The sequence below is a fragment of the Artibeus jamaicensis genome, unplaced genomic scaffold, assembly GCF_021234435.1.
Source record: "Artibeus jamaicensis isolate MK-2021 breed Jamaican fruit bat unplaced genomic scaffold, CSHL_Jam_final scaffold_847, whole genome shotgun sequence".
NCBI lineage: Eukaryota > Metazoa > Chordata > Mammalia > Chiroptera > Phyllostomidae > Artibeus > Artibeus jamaicensis.
In genome coordinates this window covers 18,160,826-18,182,289 of record NW_026522057.1, presented here as the reverse complement: position 1 = coordinate 18,182,289, position 21,464 = coordinate 18,160,826, and the positions used below count along the sequence as shown (strand labels likewise).

The 21,464-nt window shown below is 55.3% G+C and overlaps 1 protein-coding gene across 6 annotated transcripts in view; it reads left to right on the top strand.

Annotated features, from left to right (window-relative positions):
• Window positions 1-20,086, top strand: part of ZBTB40 (zinc finger and BTB domain containing 40) — a 73,544-nt gene extending 53,458 nt beyond the window's left edge. For 3 of the 6 annotated variants that reach the window (XM_053660320.1, XM_053660321.1, XM_053660319.1), the window contains 7 exons: window positions 2,962-3,126; window positions 6,003-6,217; window positions 7,343-7,505; window positions 8,165-8,251; window positions 9,359-9,585; window positions 11,292-11,485; window positions 11,633-15,083. In XM_053660320.1, coding sequence (XP_053516295.1) covers window positions 2,962-3,126; window positions 6,003-6,217; window positions 7,343-7,505; window positions 8,165-8,251; window positions 9,359-9,585; window positions 11,292-11,485; window positions 11,633-11,675 — 1,094 coding nt within the window. In that variant the 3' untranslated portion in view covers window positions 11,676-15,083. Of the gene's footprint in view, window positions 1-2,961; window positions 3,127-6,002; window positions 6,218-7,342; window positions 7,506-8,164; window positions 8,252-9,358; window positions 9,586-11,291; window positions 15,084-19,743 lie in introns of those variants that run through there. The other 3 variants (XR_008390670.1, XR_008390669.1, XM_053660322.1) reach the window with 3 other exon arrangements.
• The last annotated feature ends 1,378 nt before the right edge of the window (window positions 20,087-21,464 follow it).

The window sequence follows — 21,464 nt, the reverse complement described above, 5'->3', positions numbered from 1 at the left end:
ACTTTATAGTTGCAGAATCTACATAGAGCTAGGAATTCCTGGGGCTTGACAGCGGCCTTTAAGCTTGAGACAGACCTCGGCTGAGCACCTGTGGGTCGGGCAGTGATGGTGCTGGTGACTGGGCTGGTCCTGTGCTCACAGAGCTGGTGGCGTGGAGTGTGTCTAGTGTAGGACGGTGATAGGCAGCGTCACCAGTGGTGTCGTGCGCAGCAATACTGGGAAGGCAGCAGGAGGGGCTTCCAGTCCAATCGGTGGGGAGCAGCCGTCCCGAGGGTTCTGTGTGCAGCTCAGAGCATCCACGTGTGAGCGATAATGCTGCCTTGTCTCCCTGGACTGTTGTGGCCTCCCAGCTGTTCACCTTCCCTTGCCCTTTCCCTGGACGGAGCTCTCAGGACACAGCCCCAGGGGTCCTTTTGAAGCTAAACTGTATCCTGTATGCAGAGGCTGTCACCCCACTTTCTGCTGGCGCCTTGCGCGGAGTCTCGGCGGCCTGGCCCAGGCCCCCTGCCCTGGTTCTCCCATCGTGCGCATCTTATGCTGCGTTACCTGCTTCGGGGATCTGTTTACAGTTAGTCTCCCCCCGTTAGAATGAAAGCTCTATGAGGGCACAACTGTTAGACTTTTTTTAAACTGCTGTATCTGTGGAATGCAGAATAGTCCTGGGCAATAGTAGACCCTCAGTAATATTTACTGAGTAAATGAATTTCTTGAGGCCTACGGCAGGCACTGGGGATAGCATGTCATTATACACACGCTGCTCTCATGGAGCCGACATCCCAATGGGTAAAGTAGACCGTGGACAACTGTGCAACATAAATGCAGACAGTGGTATTTGCTACAAAGAAAAATAGGGTGGGGTAACCAGCAAGAGCACGACAGGGTTGGGGTGGGGCACTATTTGTATCTTCAGAAAAGGCTTCTGAGAGCTAAGATTTGAGTAGAAACCTGCATGAAGTGGAAATGGAACCTGGGGAAGCTCCAGGAGAAAAACATGCCAAGTGGGAGAGAGCGGGAGCTGCGTGAGAGAGAGCCAGAGAAGCTAGAAGGGGCCAGAGCGAGGTGCAGGAGTGCATGTTGGGAGATGAGATCAGAGGGTCGCCAGAGGCCGGGCCTTGCAGGTCTTACAAGCCAAGGTAAGGACTTGGGTTTGATGTGAACTGTGTATCATAAGCTGTGGCTTAAAACAACACAAATATGTCATCTTGCTACTTTGGAGGTTAAAAGTCCAAAATGGTCTTAACAAGACTAAAGTTTGGGCCGAGCGCGTTCCTCCTGGAGGCTCTGCCTGCCTTCGCTCCCTGCCTTTCCCAGCCCGTAAAGGCTGCCCACGCGCCTTGGCCCATGGCCGCATTACTCCAGCTTCTGCTTCTGCCATTATGCCTCCTCCCTGACTCTCCTTCCTCCATCCTGCAAGGACCCTGGTGACTGCTCGGGGCCTGCGTGTCCAATCCAAGGCAATCTTCCCGTCTCAAGATCCCTAATTTTCACATCTACAGAGTCCCATTTGCCATGTAAGCTGACAACCTTCACAAGTTTTCAGGGTTGGGATATGACATCTTTGGGGCATCGTGCTGTCTACCACAGCAGTCCTTAGGAGAGTTTTGAGCCAAAGAGTGATAGAATCTGACTTACGTCTTTTAGACATAATGCTGGACAGTAAACTGTAATAGGGCAAGAGCAGAGTATTAACAGGGAGGCAGGAGTCATTGCCATATCCAGTGTGAGGTTTTAAAGCTGTCAGCTGGAGTTGCGTTGGGAGCAGAGAGGTGTGAAAGGTTCAGGTTTGGGGAAGTATTGTTAAACATGGAAGTAGTAGGACTAATGATGGCTTGGATGAGGGATGTGTGGGAAGGAGAGGGACCAAGGATGGCTGTGGAATTTTTGATATAAGCAACCGAGTAAATGGCGCTCCCATTTACTGAAGTGGGGGACATGGGCGTGTTGGGGGTGGGTAGAGAATCAGGAGCTTTGTTTTAGACATTACGAATCCGAGGTGCCTGTTAGACTTCCAGACAGGCGGAGAGTGATGAGCAGTCGGGGTGCAGAGGTCCGGCGTTCCGGGGAAAGCTGGGGGCTGGAGATGGGGGTGCGGGTGCTGTCAGTGTGCAGAGGGGATCCGCAGCTCTGAGACAAGGTTGTCTAGAAAGTTGGGGCAAAGAAGAGTCTGGATCTGAGACTTCTCAGTGACTCAAATTTGTGGCTTAAGACACCCTTTTTTTGTAACAGAAACTTACTTCAAAGCCCAATGTGGAAAAATGAAAATGAGCTTGATTGCTGTAGTGTGAGTAGGCCTAGGATTTGGGGGGTCCGGACCCTCACCCCACTGATTTTCCTTCTCTGTTGGCCTATAAGGGTGATTGAAGGTATAGCTGGTCTAGCGTTTTTAACAAATGCTAGTTCTCTACTTGCTCTTTACCTGTATTTTATAACAGTCTTTGGCAGTCTGGTAATTATGTTCTTACCATGTGAAGGAGAAAATAGAGGAGCCAAGTGATCTGTAGTGACTATAGCAGGTCGTTGAGAGACGGCTTTAACTCTTCTCTGAATCCACGTCTCTCGCCTTTATGTGCTGTCGCATTTTTGTGCCGAACCTGTTTCAAGGGGCTCAGACTTGGGTGTTTCTGGGCACAGGATGTACATCTGTTTCCTGGCAGCGGAATGAGCTTTCATACCTGTGATGGCCTGGTTCAAAGATGGATGATCTTGTGTGATGGGAACTCTGCCTCGTCCCTCAGGGCAGGGAGACCGCACTGACACCGTCTCTGTCCCGTCAGCCGTGTTTGTGAGGCATCATCTGATGGGGTGGCTCAGACCTCTCGCCCAGGGTATTGCCAACTGCCCAACGTTGTACCCTCATGTCGCAGATTATATTTCCCCGGTACATGCTTTAGAATGTGACTTTCCTTTAGGAATGCCATAAAGGGTTAGTGCTGGCTCTAATATGTTCTTGTATGTTTCCAGGAAAGATGTACGCGTGTCAGTACTGTGATGCGGTGTTTGCCCAGTCCATCGAGCTGTCCCGCCACGTGCGGACCCACACCGGGGACAAGCCATACGTCTGCAGGGACTGTGGCAAGGGCTTCCGACAAGCCAACGGGCTCTCCATCCACCTGCACACATTTCACAGTAAGTATGGAGACTGCAGCTGGTGGGCATTTGCACAGACCGGCCCTGAGCAACCAGGCAGCAGTCACAGCAGAACTGTCACTCCACCAGGGCCGGGCCGTGCTCATTGCCTTCCCCTCCCCTGCTCCCTACAAAACCCAGAGTCCCTCATTTCCGTCTCAAGGGGAATCCCATTTGACATGTCTCTGTGTGACCCCTGTTCCGCTGGGTGGGCTGTTTCCTTGTCTTCCTTCGTAGCCCCCCAGCCCCATTTGGCCGGAGGGAAGAGCCTCTGTAACAGACAGGCTGGCAGAGCATCGGGATGTTCGAGTTAGTCCGCTGAGAGTCTGGATCCTACCCCCACCCTCCTTCCCACTCTCATCTCGCAGTCATGCCCACCTTTCCCCATAGGAGCAACTGGCACCCTTTGAGTGCACGTGCACCCTCATGAGTGGTCCCTGGTCACGCTTGCTTAAAAGCCTCCTGCCAACGTTCTCTTTCAAATGCCATGGTAGTCACTCAGTTGGTGGGGTCGGCCTCCATCTTTCTCCCCTTCCGCTAGAACCGATACCGACAAAACACACTTATATTGAATACACGCACAGGAAGGCAGGGGGACTGTGATTCCTGTTACAGCATCAGGAAGTCGCCGTGTGGCCCTTGGCAGCCGCATCACACTGCCTGCTGTCGCTGCGGCAGGTGTGTCAAGGGCACAGCTCAACGAGGGGGTTGAGAGCATGGTCCCTGAAATCACCTGGACTGGACTGGAATCTTGACCCTGCTGTTCACTTCCTTAAGACCTTAAACAAATTCCTTTACCTTTCTAAGTCTCTTGGGCCCTTCCTGTAAACTAAAGAAAATAATGACGCTAGCACCTTAAATTGTCCTGAGAATGAAGTGAGCTATCACGTTTAAAGCATGAAACTCCAGTCCTAACACACAAAAGTGCTCAGTGGGTGCCAGAAAGGAGTCCTGGTGACAAGAGCAACCCTTTCAGGGCTGCTGCTGTCACCATCAAAGCCTGTTTGTTGTGCACCGTGCCCCTTGCACACCCACCTTCCCTTCTCCCATCCCTGCCCTTGATCCCCCCACACCAGTTTCTAGCCGTCCGCAAACACGGCACCTCATGAGCCTGGGTTTTATGTCCGCGCAGTCAAGACTGTCATCAGCCAGCCAGCAAAGGACTTTGCCAGAGCTCCTGTGTGCCCAGCCCATGGCTGGAAATTGAGTGATACAGGAGGAATATAAAGCGCACGACCCCCCAAAGAGTTTGCAAGCCTGTGCAAAGCATTCGGTTACAGTAGACTTCCAGATGAGTGAGATTGGCTTGGGTCCAGCCCCACAAGTTTGATGCCCTGTCAACCTTTTCTTTTTTTATTATTGTTGTTCAGTTACAGTTGTCCCCATTTCCCCCATTGCTCTCCCCTGCCACACCCCCCACATTCAATACCCACCCTGTTGTCCTTGTCCATGGGTCCTTTACACATGTTCCTTGACTTCCCCCCTTCTTTCCTGTTATCCTGCTTACATACCCGCACCCCACTGCCCTCTGGTCACTGTCAGTTTGTTCTTTGTTTCCATTCTCTGGTTCCTTTTTGCTCACTTGTTTGTTTTGTTGATTGGGTTCCACTTAGAGGTGAGGTTGTATGGTACTTGTCTTTCACCGCCTGGCTCATTTCACTTAGCAGGATGCTCTCCAGCCCTCACCCTTTCTAAGTGATGTCATGCTTCAGTCTTCTTTTCCCAGTAGCATGACGCAGGAGGCAGGAGCGGGGGGGCGGGGGGGGGGCGGGGACCGAAACGCTTTGTCGTGCCGTAGAGGCCGTCAGGGGCAGCAGGCCCGGCACCCAGGACCCTCTCTTTGTTCCTTACCTGTTTCTCGGGACCTCATCGCTGCTTGTGGAGAACTGCTTCAGAGTGTCTTGAGAGACAGAGCAGAACCGAGATCTCAAGGGTGCGTGTCCACAGGGAAGCAGTTAATGGTACCGCCGCACGTCAGAGTTTCCGCGTCGGTCTGAGCCGGTGCGCGTGGAAGACTGGCTCGTGGGCAGCTCCTTCCTTGTGGGCAAAGGGTTCTATTATCAAAACACTTCATTTTCTGTTGTTTTCAGAAAAAGACTGAAGTTTCCTGCCATAGGGATGGCAAATGCATTCTTCATCCCACTGGTTCTTATTTTGGAGATGCCACCAAAGAGTCAGCATGTCTAATTAAGCAATATAGTTCGGAGCATGGCCTTGGGAATGAAGGCTGGGCTTGTTACCGCCTTCAGCCACCTCCCCCTGGTGCCCCTGGCCACCTCTCTGAGCCTTGACTCTCCTCGTCTACAGAATAAGACCGATAATAGAGCGTACCCACAGGGTTATTGAAAGGATTGAGTGGGCTCGTGTGTGAGGCACTGAGAACGTGCCTTTCACGTGGTGCTCATTAAACTTTACCCACGAGAGTGTGTTTAAGTCTGAAGTGGGGAGCAAGGGAGTGTTCCTCCTGTCGTTCGTGCGACCGGCAGCAAAGGAAACAGTGATGTGCTGGGGAGCGTGTTGGAAATCTTTGTAGAGTTAGACAACAGAACTGCCCCTGCAAGCAGGGGAAGAGCAGGAGCAGTACACCCTGGAAAGCCGCAGGATGAAATTTAACTTGTAAGAGGTACAATGAGGAATTGAGGTGAACCATTCGATGAGCACCGGTGGTTAGTCCAGAAGCCTCGGAGGAACCCAACCTCCTGTGATGAGGATGGAGGTAGTCAGGTGATTGCTGTACTGACCTCTGGTCCTTGGAGTCTGTGACCTTGCATGACCTCTGAACAGAGCCCTGCGTCTGGAGCCGTGCACAGCCTCCCACATGTCGTGGCTGACGGCTGCCTGTTTTTTCCTCCGCCCCCTTCCTCTGGCGGAACCAGACATAGAAGATCCCTACGACTGCAAGAAGTGCAGGATGAGCTTCCCCACGCTGCAGGATCACCGCAAGCACATCCACGAGGTGCACTCCAAGGAGTACCACCCCTGCCCCACGTGTGGGAAGATCTTCAGCGCCCCTTCCATGCTGGAGCGGCACATGGTGACCCACGTCGGCGGGAAGCCCTTCAGCTGCGGGATCTGCAACAAGGCCTACCAGGTGACCTCACGTTCCCCTGGGAGCTCTTGCCCTGCCCCCGAACGACACTCCCTTTGGCCTTTCCATTTTGTGGCTCGTGGGGCGCCTGTCGTCTGCAGAGATGACAGCGTGGCTGACTCTCATGAAGGTGCAGCTTGTCATGGTTCAGACTCCCTGAGGGGGTCTGGTTGCAGTGGGGGGGACGCGGTGGGGGGCTCTGATTGGGGCAGTCCTCACACCTCTGAACTGAGAGCTGCTTCCCTGGGGGGAACTCACATTCTTCAGAACCTGCTGACCCATGTGTCCAGGGACATGAGAAAGACAGTAGGGTGTGTAGTAACACTGCCTGGAATTCTCTTCTTTAGCACAGTTACTTTTTTTAACTCCCAGGGGAGGGCTCTGCTTTTTTACCTTAGAATTTGGTATGTAATTTAAATGAAGCCCCATATAGGACTAAGAATAAAAGGCATCTTCGAGAGACTCTGAGACCACAGAGAACAGACTGGTTCTTGCTGATATCTGTAGGATTTGGGTTAGAGAGTGAAACACGATGGCTGATTTCATTTCAACAAAAGTTGAGAGTTAACCTTGTATCAAGCCTTGTGCTGCAACATTCCAGAGCTGAGTAATCCCTGGGCTCGTCTCTGGGAAACCAGGGAACCGTAGGCAGTGTCCTGGTGCTTCTCTGAGCCCGGGAGGGAGGGGGACACTTGCCTATGGAGTAGGGACAGTATGTGCCCCACCACACCCTGGGCCTCTGGGAAGCACTGAGACACAGCTCGGTGGTGAAGAGCAGGCACCAGCATTTGAATCCTGCTCCTGCTGGTCACTAATCATGTGACCCTGGACCAGTCATTTTACCCCTCTGTGCCTTAGCCTCCACCCCCCGGGAAGTTGTAACCCCTCCCTCTCGGGCTGGTTTCTCTGCTGAGCCCTGTCCCGTAGTGGCCTCTTGGGAAACAGGCAGGTGACCTGTCCTGCTGACACTAGGCTCTGTCATGTCAGCACTCAGTGTGATGGGTGAGAGTGTGACTCTGGACCTGCGAACTTGCCTGAGAATATTTCCCTCTCTCTCATGAGGGCTTTGTGAGCTCCCCAGCTTGCCAGAACATTCTAAACCCTAACACTTTGCCCAATCTCCTGCAGCAATTGTCCGGTTTGTGGTACCACAATCGGACCCACCACCCTGATGTGTTTGCCGCTCAGAATCATCGATCTTCTAAGTTCTCGTCACTTCAGTGCAGCTCGTGTGACAAAACCTTTCCCAACACCGTGGAACACAAGAAGCACATCAAAACAGAACATGCAGGTGCGCTGGGAGCCAGGGGCAGGGAGCACAAGCCCGTGACCTGGCTTCCTGGGTCCTGACCCAGAATCCCAGCATCTAGTGCTAGAACGCAATGGCCTTTGTTCTGACCCAGCACACCTGAAGGGGGCTCCCTGGGCCACCAGTGACAGTAGCTTGAGTGACTCTCAAACCCAGGCACCTAGGCAGGGCAAGCTCCTGCCAGCCCCCCGAGTGACGATTGGCCACAGCATTTAGAAGGGGGCGGCTTAGGTGGCAGACAGGTTCCGGGTGGAAACCCTGACTGCGGCCTGACAGCTGCATGACCTTGACAGGTGACTTCCCTGAGCCTGTTCCCCTCCTCTGTTGTTAATCCCTACCTGGCAGGCAAATCTGGGGGTAATCGCCACAGCCAGCAGTAAGGAGGAGTTTCCTAAACGCAGGGCCCAGTGCTGAGAACTCCACATGTGCTTCGTCCTGTAATCCTCACAGCACCCCCGTTTGCACCCCCAGACCTGCAGCCTTTACCACTAGAGCGCACTAATGCATTGTAGGCGCAGGTCCTGGCACTTGGTAGATGCTGCTCGGTGTTAGCCACCACCCCGCCCCGGCCCCGGTACTGTGCAGCCTCGGAGAGCCGTCCTTTTGTTTTCCCACCGCCTCTTCCCTCATGTGCTCCACAGACATGAAGTTCCATGAGTGTGACCAGTGTAAGGAGCTCTTCCCCACGCCAGCTTTGCTTCAAGTTCACATCAAGTGCCAGCATTCAGGTCAGTGCCCCTGGGGATGCTGTCGAGCTGCAGTGCCCAGTAGTGACTCTCCCCTCCACTGTCCACAGCTGTGCAGCCCATCTTAGTAGCTACCCATGCCTCAGTTTCCTTGTCTGTAAAAGGGGACAGCTGTCATTCCCACCTCACCCTGTAACCGAAAGAATTGAGCATGTTAGCAGACAGAAAATACACAGCGGCCTGACACCAGGGAGCGTCCCGTGTTCTCCATGATTGTCATTGTCACTGCTGTGTCTCATCAAATCCAAAGGGCCGGTGATGAGACACACCCTTTTTAATGAACCAGTGAAACTGTGCTTCCTTGTCACTGAGAGTTTATAGGCTATTCCGAGTGCTGTTTTGGGCCTGTTTTGACATGGATTTTCATGTACCCTTGTGTGCATACATAGAAAGGAAAACAAGAAGTGAATTAAGACAACGATCCAGCTTCTCAGAGTCACTTTCAGTTCAGATTGTTGACGTGCGTGTTTTGCCCATGGTGTTACACTCCGCCACTGAGAGTGCTGGGTGCAGATGGAGAACGCAGTGCAGCCTCTGGCCGTGGTCTGCGGAGCACCGTGCGAAACTGGTGCACTTTTGATTCCTGCTCTGGGGTGTCCAAACATTCTGAACACTCACCTCTGGCCTCCTCTCTTCTAAATCTCTGGGTGCCTGTCAGTTACAGCTGTGCACCCCCGCACCCCCACCCTGTCTTAGGGGTTTTCTTCCAAGCCCCAGAGACGCGTTCTGTGGGGTTGCTGCCGGCTTTCGTCAGGTTTCCACGTGCTCCGAGCACGGTCACGAACAGTTGTGACTGGCCGCCACCTCACCCGCAGCAGTCCTAAGATGGCCCCGAAGCCACTCCAGAGTCGTTAAAATTTGCTGCCTGGAGTTATGAAACGTGGTGTCATCAGCATCATTGCATGCAGTCGAGTGGACGGTGGGCTTCAGGAAAGGCAGGTTGAGCCTGCATCCGGTGCTGCTGAAGCTACGGCTCAGGGGAGCTTCGGTCCCACAGAACCTGGATCTGCCCTTGATCTGCCCCTCCCCCTGCTCTTGTCCCTTTCAGCTTCTCACCCACAGCCCACCCCTTCTGTCTCCCTCCTCCAGGGTCACAGCCATTCAGGTGCTTGTACTGTGCGGCCACTTTCCGCTTCCCCGGAGCCCTGCAGCACCACGTCACCACGGAGCACTTCAAGCAGTCGGAGAGCACCTTCCCCTGCGAGCTCTGCGGGGAGCTCTTCACCTCCCAGGCCCAGCTGGAGGGTCACTTGGAATCCGAACACCCAAAGGTGATGGGGCCCGAAACCCAAGCAGCAACCTCGCAGGTGGTGCAGGTGAGTCTGGGGCCCTCGGACAGGAGGCTGCCGACATGGTTCCTAAGGCTTCTCCAGGTGTCCCTCTCACAACACCGGCCTTGCTCTCTGGGGCTCTCCAAGGGTCCTGTAAGCAATACATTCATCACAGGCAGACCTGTGCGCAAGTCTCTCAGGGCCTCTTCCCAGACAGAAGAGAAAGTTCTAGTGTCCTGGTGGCCACATAAGGAATGTCCTCTAAGCAGTGGGAGCCCGAACCAGAATTTCCAAAAGCAGAACCGTCTTGGCTTCTCTCCCCATTCACGCACGTCCCCCCCGTGACGCACTGTGGGGTCTAGCAAGAGTTGCGGGAAACCTCGGGGATGGGTCCCTGAGCTCCTCGTTGCTCACACCTTCAGCTGATGCCCTGGCAGCTCCTCTGGGCTGGGCACAGGACACCTGTGGACATGTGGGGCCTCGTGGTTCCCAGGGAGAGCTACCTCTCCTGATGTCTCAAAGCTGAGCTTGCTCCAGCCCTCTCCGTGTCCTGCTCCTCCTTTCTTCCTGTCTTCTCCCGAGAGAGTGGGCGGAAGAGGAGAAGCCCGGTGGCAGTCATTTGTGGGTGGACTGGAGAAGGACGCAGACTGACTCTGACCCCATCTAGCCTCCTGGAGCGGTCACTTCTGAACTGTGTGCCTCGGCCTCAGGGAGCAGAGGGCAAGGCGGGCGGGCAGGCTTCTGGATGCTGCGCCTGCCACATGGACCAGGAGCTCTGCTGTCAGCTTTTTCTCTGTTAGGATTCTTGGTACCATGTCCTTTGGGGGAGAGAAAGATTCCATTGGTAAAAGAGAAGGAAAACACACTTTGAAAAGTACACTCCTGGGTGATTTTTGATTGAACATCACAGCCGGTCTCTCGACTCCCAGTGCAGAGATGTGGCTGAGCTCGGCTTCCCCGCTGCTGCCTATTCCTGGCCAGTTTGCAAGAATAGGGGGGCCTGTGCCTGCCCCCTGCAAGCACTCTGGTCTGGAAATATCAGGGGTCATCCAGCTGTCCTGAGCTCCACGGTGCAAAAACATCACTTGGGGGGTCAGGCAGGAGCTGGGGGTACTTAAGCACAGACCAGTTCTCCCTGAAAGGAGAAGGTCCCCTTTAACAGCAGATTTGGAAGGGGCCTGTGTGGCCCGCGGAGGAGAGGAGGGAGCAGCCTTACCCACCCCGTGAGACCAGTAAGCAGGTTGACAGAAGTCATATTTTGTCTCCTCCCTCCTGTAACCTTCACTCTGTACCCACATAGCCACCAAAGAAGGCTTTTAACCTGATTGAGGTCCAGGCACACGACTTTTGGCAAGTCAGGGCTTCCAGTTTCCGTGGCTCTAGCGTGCAGCCGACCGCCTGCAGTAGCACTCCCTTCACTCGGCCCTGCCTCTGCAGTGCGGTGCCCGAGCCAGGAAGGCCGGTGTGAGAGACGGGCGTTCACTGGCAGGTAATCACAGAGTCCGGGTACCCGGAGGTGGCATGCTGTGCCAAATTACAGCGGTGTGGCTCAGCTATTTAGATTGCTTGCCTGCCTTCTCTTTTGCATCACCGGTGTGTTGGATCTGCCTCTTCCCATTAGGCACATGTAATTGCTCTCCTCAGGTGGACACATAAATATCATCATTACAGCAGGAGATGAAAGCCAGGTAAATTCTGGGGAGCTGACTGTGGACACTGCCCGGAGCAGCCTCATGCTCTTTCCCTTTCAGGTGATCCAAACCCCAGAGCCACCGGTGGCTGCAACTGAGCAGGTGATCACTTTGGAAGAGACCCAGCTTGCTGGCTCACAGGTGTTTGTGGCGCTGCCAGATTCCCAGACATCGCAGGCCAGCTCGGAGCTTGTGGCGGTGACCGTGGAGGATCTGCTGGACGGCACTGTGACCCTGATCTGCGGGGAGGCCAAGTGAGTGGCTGCTTATCCAGTGACGGGTCCTGCCTTTGCAGCAGAGAGAAAGCTCCATGGCTTGCCCTTTGCCCTCTACCCCTGGCTGTCCTGGATGGTGAGCATCTTAGCCTACCAGCAACCAAACTAGTCTCACTTGTTAAACAGACGGAAGACGTACACTTGTCCTCATGGAACCCCCAGTGTCTGAGTCATCGGTGCTGACTCAGCTGCTCTCCGTAGCAGGCAGGCCGACCTCCTCGCAGGCCTGCCGTGGCCTCTGTGACACTGTCATGTGTAAGTGGAGGACAGCTTCTGAAACAGAGTCTGGAAGAGCTGTGGGTCACCAGTGAGGTGCAGTGTGCCAGCAGCCATCTGTGCAGAACCGAAGATGTGGGCCTGGGGCTGTGGCCCACACAGTAGGGCTGCATGTCAGTGCCTCTTAAAATTGAAGGAAAAGCACCCACAGGCTATCCAGGGACCGCCCCCCCCCCCGGTCTTGAGCACACTAGGCCCTTTCCTCACTCCTCGCACCCTCCCAGCATGGGCTGCCCAGCCCCTGTTGTGGCGGTAATGGGACAGGTAGCAGCATGTCACCGCAGGGATGCTCGTTTACCTGGGGAGTCCCACCTAATCGGAGCGTTCCTGCTGGGCACATCCTCTCCGAGGCCATCTGGGATGTTCTTCACAGTGTTCTGTGCCTGAAGGCCAGTTCCTGGGGCCTTTCCACACTGTCCTCACCCACTTCCCACTCAACCCCTGCAACTCCTGCCCGACCTGGAGGCCTTGCTCCTCCCGCCGGTGCAGGTAAGGAGCCGAGGAGCTAGCGCCAGGTGGAGTGGTGCCTGTGACCGCCCTTGGCTCTGCCTCCTGCCACCGTCTTCCGTGCTGTGCGAGGGGCCTGCTGTCTGCGCTCTTCCTGGCTGCCACTGCTGCCGCAGGTCAGTGATCCTTTGGAGTCTGAATTTCACAAAGCCCTTTTATCTTCAGTTCCTAACATATAATCTGATAATTAATGGTTTGTGGAATCCATTATGAAGTGCAATTAGATGGATGTAGGTTCCCACCGTTCGGAGGGAATGACTAGCATTTATCTTCGTCTCCTCCACGCCAGAAGGTGGGAGTCTGCTTGTGCAGCGCGTACGCTCAGGCAGGGCACCCGGCCACAGCGGGCCTGACCCCTGCGGAGGGTGGTGCCCATGTTGACACCAGCGCTCCCGCTGTAGCTGGCCAGAGCCTAGCCCAGCCCTTCTTTCCAAGCACATGTCACATCACCGGGGGCAAGCAGGGGTAAAAGGTCGATTCTGGGTCATGGCAGGGACTGTTCCTGGCACTGCTGGAAAGGCAGAAGGCGGGTCCTCACCACTGTCCAGCGTGTTCCCGGGCTGCCCAGCGGGCTGCGTGCAGGCAGCGGGTCCAGCCTGGGCCCACTCACCCACGAGGCCCCTACCTCTAGAGTGCCCTCGTTTTAATATGCAAATCGCTTGAGCTTGTCAGCCCAGGGATCTTTATTTTTGAAGTAAATGAAGTTTTCAAAGGTAAGTCAGCCTCAAAAGCCAAAACCTGACCAGAAGATGGTGCTCAAACCTTTAAGACTTTGCCGCTACTGGAAGCCCTCACTGCTTCGGCCAAGCCGTCTCTCTCCCTAAGGTTTCCAGTTCTGTGAGCTCTCAGACCCGGAGAGCTCTTGATCTGCGAGGCACCGCAGCACTGACTCTCCCCTTGACCCAGATAAAGCCCACCGGAGGGGAGTGGACTGGCCTGAGCCTCCCGCGGACGAGACAGCAGCTGCTCAGTGGCTGGGAACTGCAGCGCCGTCACCACCTCTTCCAGCCAAGACACAGACACATGAAACAGTCGTTGCTGAGGCCAGAAGAGAAAGCGATGTTTCTTTTTAAAAAGTCTTCTGAATAAAGGAAGCTATGTGATTTAAAGCCAAGTTCCAGGTCCTTAGACACACTGAGAAACCCTTTCCCAGTGTCTGACGGGCCCGGCCTGGGACAGGACACGAGCTTCCTCCAGAATCCCCAGAGCAGAGGTCACCGTGCTGGGCGCAGGCGCGGAAGTTGGATGTACTGCTGGCAGACTCCCTCGAGGCCCACACGGCAGGATGCACGAACCCCATGCTCCATCTGCTCGGGAGAGGAAAGGCCATCCCGAACTCAGTCTTTGCTCTGAGTGTACCTTTGCAAGACTCTGCATGGCACTGATTTTCCAGTGTCACTCCCTGGAGACACCCAAGTGTGAATTTTACCGTAGAAAAACTTTTTCTAGCTCTACTTAGCCATCTTATTCTTTTCCCCCACTTCTGCCCAGGAGACCTTTGGAACTGCCGTTGTTACCGTGCGCTCAGTCCACATCACCTACGTACTTTGTGGCAGTGGTGTTCGCGTTGCCTCATCGCCTTGGGTGCTGCCCTGCGGGCTCCCTGCTGAACCGGGGGCCTTCGAGGAGGTGTGGGGGCGTCTGTGGCTCCCAGAGCTCATGAAGCAGCTGGTGAAGAGGGAAAGGCAGGCAGACTCCCGGCCGGAGTCGAGTTTGGTGGGAATGGTGGGAACACTCAAAGAAGTGGGACTCACCCAGGCAAGTGAGACAGCGCGTAGATGACCCAAGAGCAAGTATGTGAGCAGAACCTGGGGCCACAGGGGCAGCAAAGGGGCAGCGACACAGGTGTCCACTCGCTGATCTCAGAAAGTCCACCTGCTCTGTCTCAGAAGCTTTGTGTTTGGAAAAGTTGAGACCAGGGCCTACCCGTTGCGAATCCTGGGTTCCCCAGTGATCCCAGTCCTCTCTGAGAAAGTGTCGGGACTCCCCTGCCTACTGACCATGGAGCACACCCCAGGAATAAGCTCCCACAGTCGGTCCAGAGAGGCGAGTGGGAGACAAGGGCCCTGCCCTCTGCCCCTGATCCAATCAGGAACGCTCCTAGGACTGAGGAGATGAGGTGGGTCTGGATAGCTGCTCTCTCACGCCAGGTAATGGTCTGGTCAGCACGGGCTGATGGCATATTGATGAGATCAGAGGGGTGTGCCTTGAAATCTTCTGTGCTTGAGGCCAATGAGCTGACTAAGGGATAGAAGTCACCTGACATTGTGGTGTCTCTGTTCAACTGGGGCTAGAAAGGTGGACGGTGGTGGAGAAGGTGCTGGCACATTTTAATCTGTCCTCCCGAAGAAAACTCAGCAGCTTGTCCCTGCTCTCTTGGCCCAGTATATCCCAGGGACACTTGGGAGATGGGGGGAAAGGAGTAGGAGGGCAGCTGATTGTTGTCATGTTGCCATGGAAAACCGGGGCTGGTAGGACTTGGGCCGGAAGCTCAGCGCACAGCCAGGACGCAGAGACTCGCCACGCCTGCGAGTCAGCCTGTGCAGAAGAGGAGCTGTCTGTGCTTTGGGGATTATGTGTCGAGAGAGAAGGGTCCCCTGGGCTCGTTGAATTTAGACCGCTTCCGAGTCACAGAAATGTTTATCGTTTCCCCTGCCAGGGCCAGCCCCACCCACTACCACCCGTGGTCCGGACAGCTAACCAGCACAGGATGCTGGGTACATTGGATTACACACCCTTATTTGTGCTCACCTTGCACTATTCCATGTAAATAAAACATGTACTTTGAAAAACATGATGCCGTGTGAGTTTCAAATGGGCTGTGATGATGATATAGGTGTTTTCTCTTCGGCTCTGGGCAGCTGTCAAGCTGGCTTCATAGGCCTGGAGTCCTAGGGGCCATTGTTTTCCTTCAGGCCTTGTTAGCAGGTGCGGGGGTGCTCCCCTGTGTATGGAGTCTCGTTTCCTAAACCCTCTTTCCCAGAGAGCGAGTGTGGTGCAGTGTTCTGGAGACCGGCCTTGTGTCACACCTGGGCACGTCCCAGCTGTGCCACTTCTGACTGTGACCTTGGGTGAGACACCCTTTCTGAGCTCCCTCCTCTGACTCCCGTCCGTCATCGAGGGACATTATTGTATCTGCCCCACAGAGCTGTAGTGCAGATTAAAAGCCTGGACTTAGTGAATTTAGTCTTGAAAATTTTAGTTTTATTAATAAAGCCCTCCACACGCAGGTCAGTCATTCCCCGCAGTTTCCAGCATTGAGAACATTCGTTCCTTCATGTTGATGTGTCTCTTCTTCCAGTCTCTCTGAATCCTTAGGGATCTTTATAACACCCAGTACTTCTCATTTATCTCTAGAATCTCAACTGCCCCCAAAGCATAAAGCGCTGAGCAGATAAGTATAAAATAAGCAGAAACCTTTTGTGGTGAAGGCTGAAAATGTCACATTGCTGGCAGCCAACGAGGAGACGAGAGAGGCAGATGCCCAGCTATGCTGCACATGATTTTTGCAGTGAGAACCAGTGTGTGAGGCCGGGAGGCACCGGATCCCGCCACCTCCAAGCTCAGGTCAGCCCTGTGGCCGGGGCTGGCGGGTGAAGCGCTCTGCTGGCTTCTCCTGGGACAGTTCTGGTGTGGCCAGCGCAGACAGAGACTCCTGTCCAAAGCACTTGGGGCCCTTCTGCCTAAGCAGTGTCTTTGGAGAGAGAGGCCAGAGCTGTCTTTCTACAGCAGTAATCCCGAGAGCATCGCAAGCAGCGGGGTGTAACGGTAGCACGCAGCTGGGCCCCAGCTGTGAAGGGGACAGGTATGGAGGCAGAGCACTGCTGTGGGTCAGGAGCAGCTGAGCAGAGGTAGGAAATGGGCTGAGCAGCTCCCTGGTCCAGTTATCTCAGGCCTAGACTCGGAACTTCCCAGCCCAGCTCTAACTAGACAATGACCTTGGGCAAGTCGCTCCTAACAGTGATTGTGTGGAGAGTTAGCGTTTGTACAATGCCTAGCAGAGTAGAGATGCTCCAGAAAGGACAGGACAGAAGGGAGCCCAGCGTGTCCTAAGGTGGAGGGCCTGGCGTGCACTGCCGGGGTGCCCAAGGCCAGGGCAGGGTTTACCTCTGGGCTGTACGGCAGCAGACCAGAGCCTCTGTCCCAGACCAGAGCGAATGGGGATAAGAGGAGCTTGGAGCAGGGACTCAGAGCCCTGAGGTGCCACAGCGAAGGGGTCATGTCTGAGCAAAGACCGGAGGTCAGGCAGCAACACAGCCGGGGGGGGGGGGGGAATGGGAACGCTGGCCTTCCCACCCTGCCTCTTGAGCTGTCCTTTCCATCGCTTACCTCACTCTCTGTGAGCGTGCACTATGAGTAGGAAAAAATAACTTGTCCTAGACAAGAGCCATCTCCCGCCATTGGGAAATAACCCAGGACTTGGGTTTCCCTGGGAGGCAAGGGTCTAGGACAGAGGCATAGAAAGCAGGTTCGTTTTTTTCTTGTGCACCTGGTCTGTCCTCTGCCCAGGCACCTGGTGCTACCAGATCACAGATCCCAGTCCATGAAGACACCTGTCTTTGCCACCACACACTTGGCCCCAGACAGCGACTCACGTTGCTTAGCTGCTGCCGCCCGACCCGGACCGAGCAGCGTGCCTGTCTTGTGCCCTCCCAGCCACTCAGTGAAAAGCCCAGCTTCTGCATCTCACCTCTGCCAGCAAGGCTGTTCCCCAGGTTACCTGTGGGCTGGCCTATCCGAACATCCTCCTTTCTTTGTCCTCCAAGGAGAGATTAGCAGGAGGCCAAGAGCAGCCAGCCAGGCTGGAGCTCCCCGGCTGCTCTGATCAAACACCACTCCTGCCGGCTCTTCTTGCTCTGGCTCCCCCAGCGCAAGCCAGAGCAGCTGATCAAACACGTCAGGACAAGTGACCTTGTCCAGGGACTCACAGACCCCTCCAGGGGAGACTTCATAGACCTGTCATCACGAGGGTCTGATAAGAACCGGCAGGGGGTGGGAAAGGCGGCCCCTGGGGCTGGCACAGGACCGAACGGCTTTTCATTCCATTTAGGGTTGAAACTTCTGTGCTCCACACAGTTTCCAGGCCAAAACCAGCATTTCCAGAGAGGCCGGGGCTAGAGCTGCCGTGAGCCCAGGGAACCGAGGTGGAACGAGGGAAAGGGTGGCTGTGCGTGCCCACGTGACTGCGGGTGAGAGACAGCGGGTCACAGCAGGAGTGGGGTCGGGGGCATAGATGATGAGATTGTCACCGGGTGGCTTCAGCTCCCCACTGGCTCCCCTGTGACCCTTCAAGGGCAAGACCTGTGCGTTACTATTTTTGTTAACATACACACGTGCACAGGTCGCCTGGCACATCAGGTGTCCCAGCCCTGAAGTCCCAGACTCTGCAGGCCTGTTAAGTGCTGGGTCCCAGGCCAGGTGCTGTGGAGGTCAGGGCCGTGTCTGGCCACAGTGGTACATGGCCTGTGCTCTGGAGGGACAGGCCACCTGCAGGCAGGGGTCATACCTGAGAAACAAGCACCAAAAGCACCCGGGCGAGCCCTGACTGAGGTCTAAGTACCCACAAATGCTGTGTTTCTCTCTTTTTTTTCTTTGTCTTTTTCACGAGGATGGGAGATTAATATTCTTTAGAAATATAAGTAATAGTTACTGTTGTTAAGCACTTAGCACTGCTGGACAGTGGACAGAGCGTTACGGAAGCTTGTGTCACCGGCACCCTGGTGTCGATGACAACTGACACCACAGAAGTCACTTGAACAACATGGCCACTGAGCAACACAGCTGGGAGCTGAACCTAGGCCACCTGGCTGCAGAGCTTGCCCTTCAACCTCGCGCTGTGTATGCCGGCGTTTCTCGTGTTACACCAGCCATCCTTTCCAGGCCTTCAGCAGCCTGGTCTGTTAGGCCTGGACTGTTGTCATAGGACCTGCTAAGTCTCCCTATCGCTGTCTCTCTGTTCTGCCCATCCCATCTGAGACTGCAGCCACGCCTACAACTCCGAGGTCACCAGCCGGAGATGGTCTCTGCCTGTTTGGGACAAGATCTGTTGTGGCTCAGGACCCACCCCTTAGTTTCACCAGTCCCAACACTGGACAGCTCCGTGGGGACCCTTCCTCCCACTGGAGCACAGTGTGGGGGTAGCTGAGCCCCACACAGGGCCTGGCACAAGTGCACGAGGACGGTTCCCCAACCCAGGCGGCTCTAGGGAGCACCTTGGCCCATCTGACTTCCCCTCTCTCCCCTGTTCCTGGGTTCCTAAGGGAAACCTGTGTTCTGGTACAGTGATCGTTTTATTGGAGAGTGTCAGACCAGAAGACAGCACAAATCAATGCAGTGGCTCAGTGCCTGCTTTAGAGTCACTAAGTTCTGAGTTCAGACTCCTGCTCTGTTTCGCTAGATGAGCCACTTCAGGTATGTTAACGTCGATTTTTTTGTCTATAAAGTGGAGGCAATAAAAACTCTTAGGGTGATTGTGAAGGTTACAAATGCACAAAAGGGACTCTGCTAGATAACAGCATGTAGCAAGTGCTCAATAAAAATGACACCAGTCACACTATCAGGGACCCCAAGCTCTGGGGTGGTTCCTGCCCCAGTGCAGAGACCCTTCTGGGTACCTCTGAGCTCAGGTAAGGAGGGCTTCCTGTTGGGGGGGGGTGAAGAGGAAGAAGAAAAAGTAGGGGCTGGACAGAGCCCCAGGAGGGCGGGCCTGCTGTTCACCATCTCTCTGTCCCCCAACACCTGGCGTTTGGCACATGGCTAGTGCAGCCTCCTCAGTGGACTTAAGGGTCCTCAGCTAGTGGAGGTGCAGTTGTGGTTCCGCCTCCTGTCAGCCACTGCGGGCTATTCTCACCTCACCGTGCCGTCCCTGTGTCCCTGCCGTCCCCGTGTTTCAGAGCACTTTCCACCATTTACTTGCTTGACTCTGGCAGCAGTGTTCTGATTCTGGAGGAGCTTGAATTACTATTTTGCAAATGAAGAAATCAAGGTTCTAGGGGGCAGCATCACTCAGCCACACGACGCATCCATAGCAGATCCGCATCCAGAGCAGCTGGCTCCAGCATTTCACCTGCTCTGCACGGAACAGCACCACCTTGGCCAGGTGAGCGTGGGGACTCGGGGCTCAGCCAGAGTCCTCGAGGCAGGGAGGGCTGAGCGCTGCGGCGAGTTCCCCGCTGCCCTGGTCCAGGCCCTGTGCCCACATTCAGGTCACCTGATGATCACCAGGCAGTAGGATTCTGTGATGGGGGACGGACGGCCCATGCTGTGCTGTCCGATGTGGGAGCCAGTGATCAAATGCGAGGTGGCTAGTGTGACTGAGAATTTATGTTTAAATAGTCACATGTGGCTGTCACACTGGATGAGGGTATCGTATTGGACGAGGCTCATACAGGAAGTGGCTGAGCTCAAATTCAAACCAGGAACGTCAGACTCCAAAGCCTGTGACTTTTCCACAGGTGCCCAGTGTCAGGAGGGAAGTGCCCTTGAGTGGAAATGCTGCTGCCAGGCTCCGAGTACTCACTTTCACTTCCACGGCCACCCCTGCTTCATGCCCGACAGCCAGTGCCCTCTCTCGTCTGGCCCTCCGCCTTCACCCTCCTCACTGTCAGTGCCGTTCCTGGGAACAGGGTCTCAGCCTCCATCGTGACTGATGGTGACGCTACCTCGACCACAACACCACTACTCCCCCATTTTACAGATGAGAACGCCAAGCTCAGAGGGGTCGAGACACTCATCCAAGATCTCGCCAGGTTTATCCAAGATCATCCAGCATTTTGCTCCTGTTTCTCTCCAGCTCCAGACCAGAGCTAAGCTGAAGTTAGAAAGGGACAGAGAGGCAGCCAGGAAGCACTCTCCCGTCCGCCGTCTCTGGGAAGACACTGCGCTGAGTGTGCTGCTCCGGCCCCAGCCCCACCCACACGGGGTGGGTGGCCGGGCCCCAGGGTGCCCTTGGCGGGGAGCCTTATTTGTGGGGGTGTGTGTGTGTGATTTTCTAACTACTATCATAGTAGGAGGCACTGGCCTCAATCGAACACATTTTTTGTAGAAAGCATTCCATAATCTTGGATATGATGTTAATCTTGGAACTAACAAAATTTGTGGCAATATGCCAGTGCGTTCACAATGGAAAATCTTGGGAGACCATATGCATCACCACACATGAGCTGTGTGACCTTGGACAAGGCTGCTCAGCAGCACCCCAGGCTGTGGACTAAGTAACCCCTGAGGGCCCTTCTCCAGTATCTGTCACGGACGGAGCATGGGCAGTAGGGAAGTCAGGATTCTGGGCCTGACTCTGCCCCTTTCATGGTGTGGGGCTTATCTCAGCCTCCGTTTCCTTGCTGGCCATGGTGCCCTGAAAAGCTTGTCAGCAGGCCCTGCACCCTGCAGGACCTCACTCGCTCACTGGGGAAGGAAACGTTGGAAGAACTCCCTGTGTCCTGTGGGAGGGGGAACGTGTCCACTCGGCCGAGACACCGGCCCAGGTGCTCATAGTGGCACCAACAAGAGCCTCCCATGGCTGCTTCCATCTGGGGCAGCCCTGCCTCCCCTGCCCCTTAGTAGGGGCTGGGGCTTCGGGGGCTGTGCCCACCACTGGCACAGCTGAGGGGAGCTGGCAGGGAAAGGTGACGAAAGTGGCCAGGCCTGGCAGAGAGGAGCTTCCCAGAGCTGGTGGGGAAAGGCTGCCCCTGGAAGACAGTGGGGCCTGGGACAGTGGCTCTGCCATGCCAGAGAGCCCCGGTCTGAAGCAAGCCTGGAGCCCAGGACAGCCCGAGGGCTGAGAGCGCTACAGTGCCGCAGGGTCCGACGTCAGCCGTGCCGCTGCCCGTGCCCTGGCTTTGGGCGTGTCGCACAGCTGTCTGAGCCCTGGTCTCCTTATCTGTGAAATGCGGGGAGTAGCAGTACCTCCTGCCTCTGGATTAATAACTGCAACCCATGAAGGCCCTAACGGGGCGCCTGGCAGAAAAGAGACACAGTAAGTGCTTGTTGTCAGCTTCCCTGGCCCCGACCCCAGAAACCCAGATGCTGTGGGAGGAGGCGGTGCTTCAAGTCCAGAAGTGGGTGCCCACAGGGCAGCAGGAGGAGACAGTGTGGGAGGGCTCTGCTCCCGACCTGTGGGGGCTGTCACCTCGGAACGAAGAGGGCGAGGCCTGAATGGGGGCCTCCGTGCCCCGAG